General features: G+C 37.3%; 1 protein-coding gene across 3 annotated transcripts in view; it reads left to right on the forward strand.

Annotated features, from left to right (window-relative positions):
- Positions 1 to 9,981, forward strand: part of cacna1ha (calcium channel, voltage-dependent, T type, alpha 1H subunit a) — a 150,741-nt gene that overhangs the window by 121,287 nt on the left and 19,473 nt on the right. For 2 of the 3 annotated variants that reach the window (XM_017306279.1, XM_008416667.2), the window contains exons 20-27: positions 2,089 to 2,192; positions 3,618 to 3,741; positions 4,494 to 4,562; positions 4,673 to 4,857; positions 5,824 to 5,950; positions 6,394 to 6,519; positions 6,764 to 6,853; positions 7,275 to 7,488. In XM_017306279.1, the coding sequence (XP_017161768.1) occupies positions 2,089 to 2,192; positions 3,618 to 3,741; positions 4,494 to 4,562; positions 4,673 to 4,857; positions 5,824 to 5,950; positions 6,394 to 6,519; positions 6,764 to 6,853; positions 7,275 to 7,488 (1,039 nt within the window). The remainder of the gene's footprint in view (positions 1 to 2,088; positions 2,193 to 3,617; positions 3,742 to 4,493; positions 4,563 to 4,672; positions 4,858 to 5,823; positions 5,951 to 6,393; positions 6,520 to 6,763; positions 6,854 to 7,274; positions 7,489 to 9,981) is intronic. The other variant, XM_008416668.2, reaches the window with a different exon arrangement.

Genomic DNA, 9,981 nt, shown 5'->3' on the forward strand with positions numbered 1-9,981 from the left:
TATATATATACTTATAAATGATTAAGCAGCTTATTCAGTTTAGTTAAGTTCAAATCAATTAAAAAATATCGTAATATTCATGAAGGCAGAAAAAATGTTGTTGTAACTCAAGCTGTCCTAATTTCTTCAAAGAGTAGATAATAAAAGACGGGAGCAGGAGGATATTCTAGGATTTTCACTGTTGTAGAACAGTCTTGTAAAGAGCATGCTCACAGTGGTCCAATATGTCCTTCCTTCTGTAAAGTATCTTTCTAGGTACAATCTTCTTCAGGGCTTCCGGAGCCCACTTTTTAAATCAGATTGTTAAAAGTCCCTTAGTCTAATGCCGCTACTCCAGCAGCTGACTGCAGAGGAGATTTCTCTCTCCACTGCAGACTCGTAGTTTCTGTTTCCTTAAGTTTCCTTAAGTACAATCTGCTCTGTCCCTTCTTGTATATGGCTTCACCGTAGCGTCTCCAGTCCAGCCTGTTGTCTCCACGAACACCAATGTATTTGTACTCTTTCATCACCTCCACTTCTTTTCCATGATAAATACTGCATGACTCATTCCTGTTTCTCATGAAATCTACAATTATCTCATTTGTTTTGTTCACTTACAAGATGAGATGATTGTTCCCACACCGTGCCACAAAGTGGTCAATTAGCTCTCTGTACTCAGACCATCTTTGATGCGTCCCACAACTGCAGTCATCCAAGGCGGAACCTACCATTTCAGTCTGTCCAGCTTCCTCCTCATCTGACTTGCTGGACACTCAGGAGGTTTGAGGAGAGCTTGTTTTGACCTCATCCTGATTCTAAAATCTGTATTTAATGCAATAGAGGTTTTCAAGCTTTCAGAACCATCAGTTCACCAAATGTTTCTCTTGTAGCTCTTACAAGAGAAACAGTTACGAGAAACAGAGCAAATACTTTATTATGGAGCAGACTTTAAACCATCACTTAAAGTCTGCTTTGCTCCAAGGATGAAAAATGCTGCTGCTTCCTCCACTGTAACAGCGCCTGTTGAAAAAAAAACATCAAAAGTCCCAGGGAAACAGAGCTGGAATTACATTTCTGCTAATCTGCATTAAAAATGACCACTTTAAAAGTCAAACCAATCAAATAAAAGTTGTTAGACAGCACATAAGAAAAAAGTTCTGCTTCATCTTTGGATTATATTGGGACTAGATAGTTGGAACGACTCTCTGAATCCTGTTAAGAGATTAATCGCAGTGGACTGAAAAAAACCAAAGTATTTCAAGAACATTACACAAAAGTTAGATGAACATTTGGTGCAAACAAGGAGAACTTTTCAGAACAGTGAAACCCGGGCCAGTTGATAGCTCAAACAAGTCGAAAGTCAAGTTTTTCATCTTTTATTTTTTTGACACAGCGCTAGTTATGCACAACGATTCAATCTCTTGTCTGCGGTGTGTCTAAGTCAGGTCGAAGTGAAGGCTCAACCACATGCGGAGATTTTATTTGAAACTGTTTACATTTTAGAAAATCTATCCACAAATCACCAGAAAACACGTTCAGCTGTATCACCACAGTTCTAAATCAAAACATCACAAACGACAGCATAATCTATGTATTTAACATTTTAGAAATGCAAGACAAATTCACTTAAGAAAACAAATGTTTGATCCGATTGTGCTGATTTATTGTAACTTCAGACAAAAATGTGATTGGACAGAAGTCTTCCATGGCAAGACACAGAATGTCTCCTGATTGTTTGTAATTTCAGATTCCTTTTCAGATTCCTTGTGTTGACAAAACAATAGGCTGTTACACAATACTCTAAAATGAAGATTAATCAATAAAAGCCTTTGTTGGAGCTCAATCACCGTGCTGCTAAAGGAGCTTGTTTAATAAGCAGTTTGCTTGCTGCCTTCTGAATTAGATTAAAAAAAATTGAACAGTGGGCAGTAAACATGTGGTAGTAGTAAAAATTTTACGTTTTGCCATCACAACGCAAACTGCAGTTTAATAGGGATTGTAGCTGTGGTTTACACCATGCAAGAGTCAATAACAAAGATGATGCTGGTGGCTTGCTGACAATTACATTTATATGTGTGTATGTGTGTGTGTGTCCTCTCATTGCTGCAGAGTCCTTTCTGCTACTGGGTCAGGAGGGAGCTCCACAACATGAAGCCCCGCTGGTGTAAGGATCACGAGAGCTGGACGCTCTATTTGTTTGCACCGGAGAGCCCGTAAGACCTACACACACATGCATCATTCTCCCACTGCATGATTTCTAAATTACATTTGTTTAATTTTTCAAGCTCTAACTTATTTCCAAGTAGCAATAATTGAAATGTAATTGTGCAATTCGTGGAGGCATGTTCCAATTTTGTGATCTAACGGAATGATAATGTTGATGAGCCTCGATTGTGGCTTACATTTCATATATGTACATGATTTCATTATTTCCACATACAATAATTTGTTGTACTAAAATCATGTATTGCGGTGGGCTAAGCATTTGTCCATACTGGTTATTCTGACCTTTATGCAGCAACAACGGCAGAACAATAAGACCCACTTAATAAACTAAGAATATCTGTCTCTGCTGTACGATCTGCACCTGACTGCTTCCACCACAAAAATGCTTGCTTATTGTCATCACTTGTTGAAAACATTTGGGTTGGAACAATGTCACCATAAAAAGGAAGATGTTGCTTTAAGCCAACCTAAGCTATCACCACAAGTGTTGTGACAACTTGCACCGATAGCTGCGGTACTGTTCTCCACTTCGTACCAGTGTAGATATCGTGCGCCATGTTAGGAGTTTAAACTGCAAATGCCATGATGGAAAATGTATTTTTAAACCTCAAGACCACCTGAATCAGTTGGTGCAAGCAAAGCACCAGTCAGAGCTTTTGTGGCAAATCTCCAATAATTCATTTTTATAAATCTTTGACTTGCAGAAACCAACTTAAGTAATTTCTCATTCATTTTTAAGAACCGTTTTGAAAAAAAGAAGTCGAAACACACTGAAAGTGATTCTACCTTTACTGTCATGTTTTTTTTATTTTATTTTAGGAATATAGTTAACATTTGACAGAGAAGTCATTTTAAATGTCAAGATGCTTCTAAATCTAGAAATATAACATTTCTGATTAGCATACTTAAAGTGACATTATGGAAACAGCAGGCTGTATTTGTTGACAAACGTTGCTTTAGACCTTTTAACCTTCCTGTTATCTGCTAAAAATCTGTTATAGACTTAAAAGAGGCAAACCAGTCTCAGCTTGAAGCTTTTTTCTTCAATTTTTCTGCTTCTCTTAACTCAATAGTAAACTCCTGACACAGGAACTTGTTAACAATAAATATCTGAAAAGTCGATCTTTTAGTAAAATTATTAGAGAAAACATTTCATTTTTCAGCTTCAGAGCAACTGATTATTTTTCAAGGTCGAACCAGATGATCGTCTGATTCCAGTCACTGTTAATTTTGAGTTTTTACGCAAATGAAAGAATCTGTATTTTTCTCAGAAAGTTGTTGGCTTTGTCGTTTTCATTTCAAATTCTTGTTCAGCTTAGGTGAAGTTTCCTGCTGTCATTCTTCTAAACGTTTGGTTCATAGCTCAGAGCCGCAGCAGGTATTTTTATATATCGCTCTCTGTATCTGTTTAGAGTCCGTGTGTGGTGCCAAGCTGTGATCACTCACAAATTGTTCGACCATGTGGTTCTGGTTTTCATCTTCCTCAACTGCATCACTATCGCTCTGGAGAGGCCTGATATACTGCCTCACAGCACGGTGAGTCAGGACAAACATGGCTTACATAATCACTTTTGTCCACACACAGTCCACTTGTCTTTATCAGACCGGGAATTTCACACACTTTTCTATGAGCCTCACTTTTCTCATACTTAAAGACATTAAAGTTGAGATATAAAACAAAAAAAGAAGTTGTTTTGATTTCAAATGTAGGTTTTATTTTTACCACCTGACAAATAAATCTGTTAGCAGGGGTGAAGTCACTCAAGTAAAACTATTTTTTTCAGGTCCATCTTTTCATGTCACTACCAACTACAAAAAAAATAAAAAGCAAAAGTTTAAAAAAGTCCTACTCTGCATCTAAACCTTTATATACAAATCCAGGTGCCACAGTAGATGTTATTTCTAAGAAAAAAAAATAGATTACATAAAAAAAGGCATGGCATGTGTCAGTAGAGAATTTCTTTTTTTTATATTATATATAAATATATAAATATTTTTTCATAAAACCCCTGAATTAGCAGTTTTAGCTTATTTGTTACATTTCCTACCCTCTGAAAGAGAGAAAGTGTCTGCCTTTGCCAAAATGAACATTTTATAAACATTGCATGTCTTCTAAATGTGCAAGCTTTTTTTACAAGCTGACACATATAAAGGGAACTCCTGCTGCTTTTAGAGCAGAATGTGTCATCATTACAAGCATCTCGTTTTGGTTATTGGGATTAACTTAGCTGTACTTTGTTTAAACATTGTCTTCTTACTGCTTTTGTTGTTTGTTTTTTTCTATTTAGGAGCGAGTATTTCTAAGTGTGTCCAACTATATTTTCACTGTGATCTTCCTAGCAGAGATGGCCATCAAGGTAAACAACAGCATCTTCACTTATATTTGCTTGACATTTTTTAACCTCAGACACCTAGAGGGCTTAAATTGTGCTGCAGTAACTTCCTGCTGCTTTAACTGTTCCCTCAGGTCGTCGCTCTTGGTTTCTGCTTTGGGAATCAAACCTACCTTCAGTCCAGTTGGAACGTTTTGGATGGAGTGTTGGTATTTGTGTCTCTGGTGGACATTCTAGTTTCTCTGGCCTATACCGGCACCAACAGGATCCTGGGGATTCTCAGAGTCCTTCGTCTTCTACGCACCCTTCGCCCTCTGAGGTACGCAGTGTGTTTATTTGTGCGTAGAATGTGAAAAGCGTTCAAGGTCTTGTTGAAATACCAACCTTTTGAGGTCCAAAAGATACATAAATAATACTACTGGCCCCATGAGCTATTAGTCTAACAAACAATGCTAATCTATGACTCACATTCTTTAGTCAGAAATTTGCAGAGAATTAGCAATGGATGCCACTGTACAAACATATTAGTCAGGCAAAGTGTGCAAGGAAAATACAGTGTGTTTAATATGCGCCATGGTAAAGTGGGACAGAAGAACAGTGACATTACAAAAATCAGACTTTCCTTTGAAACTGATCAAAGATCCAAAACAAAAATGGGTTGCAGTAGCTTCTAAGAGAACCAAACAGTGTCCCGTATCTGTAGCACTGAAGTTGTCGTATTTCAGGATAATAGTAGTTTCTTTTGAAGAAATCTTCCAAGATGTCCAAAAACTGTATTTGGCTCACCAAAACAACACTGCATCTCAAAGGGAGAGAGATGGTCAAATACAGTGTCAAAACTGACAGTTTTGGTGTCTGATAGAAAGCCAAAGTTGCACAGAATTTTTCTTTTCTTTTTTTTTTTTTTTGTAGCACCAGAGTATCTCAATCGTAAAATGAATATAATATGCGTCTTTATTGAAAAAAAAACTGAAAGAAAACTAAACCTGGCAGAACGTCTGTATGCTCACGTGAAGAGGGTTGTGCAAAAGTGATTTCCATCCACACAATCTGGCAGATTTGAGGAACTTTCACAGGGCAGAGATTGTAAATATTGTCATGTCAAGAAATACTGATCGACTTCTTCCAAAGAAGAATGACTTTAACTTCTATCCTTAGGGTCTACACAAAACCAGGTCATTGCATCGTTTTAATTCTATTTCTATCACTTCAATATTCATTTATAGGAACTGCTGTTAAGCCTACTCAACTTGTCCGTATCTGAGTGCATGACTGTGTGTTCCAGGGTGATCAGTCGCGCCCCAGGACTGAAGCTGGTCGTGGAGACACTCATCACCTCTCTAAGACCTATTGGGAACATTGTATTGATCTGCTGCGCCTTCTTCATTGTGTTTGGAATCTTGGGGGTCCAGGTGATTATTGTCCCACTACTCAGACGCACAAACTCGCACTACATCAATTACCTCACATAGGATGCATCTCTTTCTGCGCCTCTCTCCTGAGCTGTTCTACCTATTGTTGTGCAAATGTCAATGCTCAGCAGTGCGTGTGTGACTGTAGCGATGGGCAATTGAAAAGCATCTAAAATATCCAAAAAGAAGATATTGGTGTTTTTCTTCTTCGAAGGTGCGAGTTTGGAAGAAAATGCACAACTAGAGTAAGTGTTGGGGGCGACATGACCCATTTGTTTCACAAGCACTGAAATTCTACTGGAACATTGCACTACTTTGAAACATCATGTTATTGCTGCCATTATTTGCTGAACACACCTGAGGTCACAGCTTAATGAAAGTCAAATAACCCTGAAGATAACTTTTTTTTAATCATTTTTATTTGCTTGTTTCTTTTTTTTTAGTTGTTTAAAGGGAAGTTTTACCACTGTGAAGGTCTGGACACAAAAAACGTCACCAACAGGTCAGACTGTGAACTCGCCAACTACAAGTGGATACGAAGGAAGTACAATTTCGACAACTTGATTCAGGTGTGGATGAATCAAATGAATCTGTGATTATATAAAGTTAAACAATATTAAAAGCCATTTTTTAATTCTTTTTTAAACTGTACGCTATTTCTAACAGAGTTTTTTTCTTCTTCTATAAATGTCTATCGTTGTACAACACTATATGGCTTCTCAATTCCTTTTGACATAAAAGTCACATTAAGCCGCACCATCAAAGGGAAGGTAATGCAGGTCTGTTAAAGTACAACCACCTTTCTGTTTCCAGGCTTTGATGTCTTTGTTTGTGCTGTCGTGTAAGGATGGTTGGGTCAACATCATGTATGATGGACTGGATGCAGTCGGGGTGAATCAGCAGGCAAGTATTTGCATTGTATCCACAGGACTGAATGACCTGCTTCAGCCTCACTTGAGTCGTAGTCATCTGACAAGAAATAAGCAAATTTTTTTGTAATACCCAGGCAGTAGAGTGTAGCATTTATCCCAATGGGAAATGATCTGTTATTGGTGAGCGCTAATCCAACTCATATTCCTTTGCCACTCCTCTTCAAATCACTGTCTGGATGCATGTTTGAAAAGTCGTTAGAATTATTTGTGATTTTGAGATGCTAATCAGCTGCTCCCTGTTGAAAAAAGTAATACCTCGTTGCTATGCATCATAACAACTGTCTGAAAGTTAAAAAAAAAAAAAAAAAGTAAGAGAAAATATCTTTTCAGCTTTTTTTTTTTTTTTCAAAAAAATGTAATTTAAGAGTTTGTTTTTTTCTCCTCGTCTTCAGCCTGTGAGGAACCACAACCCCTGGATGCTGCTCTACTTCATCTCCTTTCTGCTCATCGTCAGCTTCTTTGTCCTCAACATGTTCGTCGGTGTCGTGGTGGAAAACTTCCACAAGTGCCGGCAGGACCAGGAGGAGGAGGAGGCCCGGTTACGGGAGGAGAAGAGGCTCAAAATGATAGATAAAAAGCGCAGGAGTAAGGAGAATGGAGGGGCTGGTCGGTAGTCTATTTTTCTGAGCACTGCCTGCTTTCAGAGCTTGAAAGAAAAAAAAAGACATATATAAAAAAGATAATAAAAATAGGGCAATGATTATCAAAAACAACAGCTGGAATAAGGGAGAGCTTATAAGACTGGCTAGCTCACACCAAATGTGATTAATCACTGCAGCAGGCTGTGGGCTATGCCAATCTGACGCATGTAACCGCATGACTGCAGCCAATCCTGTCCCTTCCTAACCCTGCATGCCAAACCTAAGGCAGTGAGTCAAAATTATCACCGTTAGCAAAATACAAAATTTCAAACTTTCACTCAAATTAGTATGACCAGTTATGCTTGATAAGCTTTAATGACACTTGCACAAATTGGATTATAATAATAATAATAATAATAATTTTAGCCTAATTTGATTTGCAATTTTCGCATGCATCCCGGAAAATTTTTATCCGGTAAAAATTTTCGTCTGTGAATTTCCTACGTCCCTTCCTTCCCTTCCTTCCCTTCCTCATGTGTAAGACCCTGAGATGCCTCTCGACTCTGGTAGAAAAGAGATATTTCCTCCAAACGGGCTTTGACTGGCAGACTCAGAAACATAGCAGACGTTTTGGCTGCTATTCCTGTTAATCATTTGGGTAATAACTTGGGTAACGGAGCTGTTGGTAAATTTTTGGTTCCAGCTTTTAGGGGATAGAAACTAGTTAAGATATCAGCACAAATCTGCACCTAAATGCTATAACAACCAATCTTTTTGTGCATAGCAATGTTTTAAGTCGAGATGAGTGGGGAAAAACAAAAAAATAAAGATTTGATTCAGTTGTCATGGCCTTGCAAAGCTATTTATCATTCTTTCATGCTACAACCAAAATTGTGCATAACTGCAAAGTGGAAGAAAAAAATACACAGAGAAACAAACAAATTCTGAGGAAATAAAAACAAGAAACGTTTGCTTGCATTTCTATTCTATTCTGAGTCAGTCATTTATGGAGTCACTGTTCAATGCAGTCACATCTGAAAGTCTTATTGATTTTGTCTCTGCATGCTTGCATATCAGAAACTTTTACCCATTCTTCTTGATTAAAGCTCATTAAGTCAGGAGAGTAAGTCTCTGTGTCCGGCAATTTTCAAGTCTGGGCAAATGTTTTGTGTTGTTTTAGCTGATGAATATGTTTTAAGATAAACACTACATTGACGTCCTGTATTTAGGGACATTGTCCTGCTAGAAAGTGAACATGTGCCCTACTCAAGTATTTTATTGACCTCTAACAATGTTTCACTCAGGACTGCTCTGTATTTAGCTCCACCTAAGTTAGGTTTAATAGTTCCTGGTTTTTAATAAACAGTTATTTTCCTAGTTCAGTATCCACATGTTTTTTTGTTTTTTTTTTTACAAATCAAAGGTGGTAGTTCCACTATTTTCCCTTTTCACATGTACATGTACATGTACATACATATTTACAGAATAAATCACTTTTAGATCAAATTAATTTACGGATTAGATGACTTCTGAAGACAAGTTGGTTCCAGTGATTTTTATTTGAGGGAGCGTGACTAAATGGGGCCGAACACAAATGCAAATGAATAAAAACGAAAAAGAAAAATTGTTTAAAGCCACACATCCTTTCCTTCCACTTCCCAATAATGCCATTCATCTGAAATCCCAATTGAATAAGTTGGAGTTTCTGGTTGTAACATGACATAATGTGAAAAATTACAGCTCTTTACCTTACTTTTTTTTTTGTGAGTCACTTTATGTAATAGACTATGGTGTGAGTGGAAGATGAGTCTTATGTTTTTTATTATTATTATTATTACTTCTCAGTGGTCCAAAACATTCAGTAAAACTGTTTTGAGCTAAACTGTTTCAGAATATATTCTTAAACCAGAATTTGGCCAGTCCAAACTCATATTCTGCAGATTATAGTTTTCACCGACTGAGATTTTATTTTTGAAGTGATGCTATTGGAGACGAGAGAGGCTTCAGTGTTTGTTCACCATCACTGGCATTCTTGAGCACACCGGACAATTAGAAAATATATATAGTGTATAAAATGATTGATATTAATGCGAGATATTTGATCAATAAAGATTGGGTCACTAACCTGATTAAACGCTTAGAATTCTGCTTTTAACAAGCGTCCAGTTGAACATAACCTGGGTTAGCCTTCTACTACTTTATCTTTACTTTATCACACACTAGCATGCAACATGTGAGTGCAGTTTGCTAATGTGGTGAATACAATCTCTTTCAGTGCGCACAAGGTCACTATTCAGAAGCAGGCTGTGGGTTCTGTGTTCATCGGAATGGATATCCACAGTCGTAGCTTTAGTAAAGTACAATGCAGAGATTTTCTTCCTGTTGGAAGAGTGTCCTTGTTGAAAGTATAAAAACATTTCCATACTTTCACCTTTTATTGGAGCTGCATAATCTCACTTTGAAAAATCTAACCTTAAATTCAAAATACATGTATTCAGTGTATATATATATATATATA

Source organism: Poecilia reticulata, linkage group LG8 (genome assembly GCF_000633615.1).
Source record: "Poecilia reticulata strain Guanapo linkage group LG8, Guppy_female_1.0+MT, whole genome shotgun sequence".
In the NCBI taxonomy this organism is placed as follows: domain Eukaryota; kingdom Metazoa; phylum Chordata; class Actinopteri; order Cyprinodontiformes; family Poeciliidae; genus Poecilia; species Poecilia reticulata.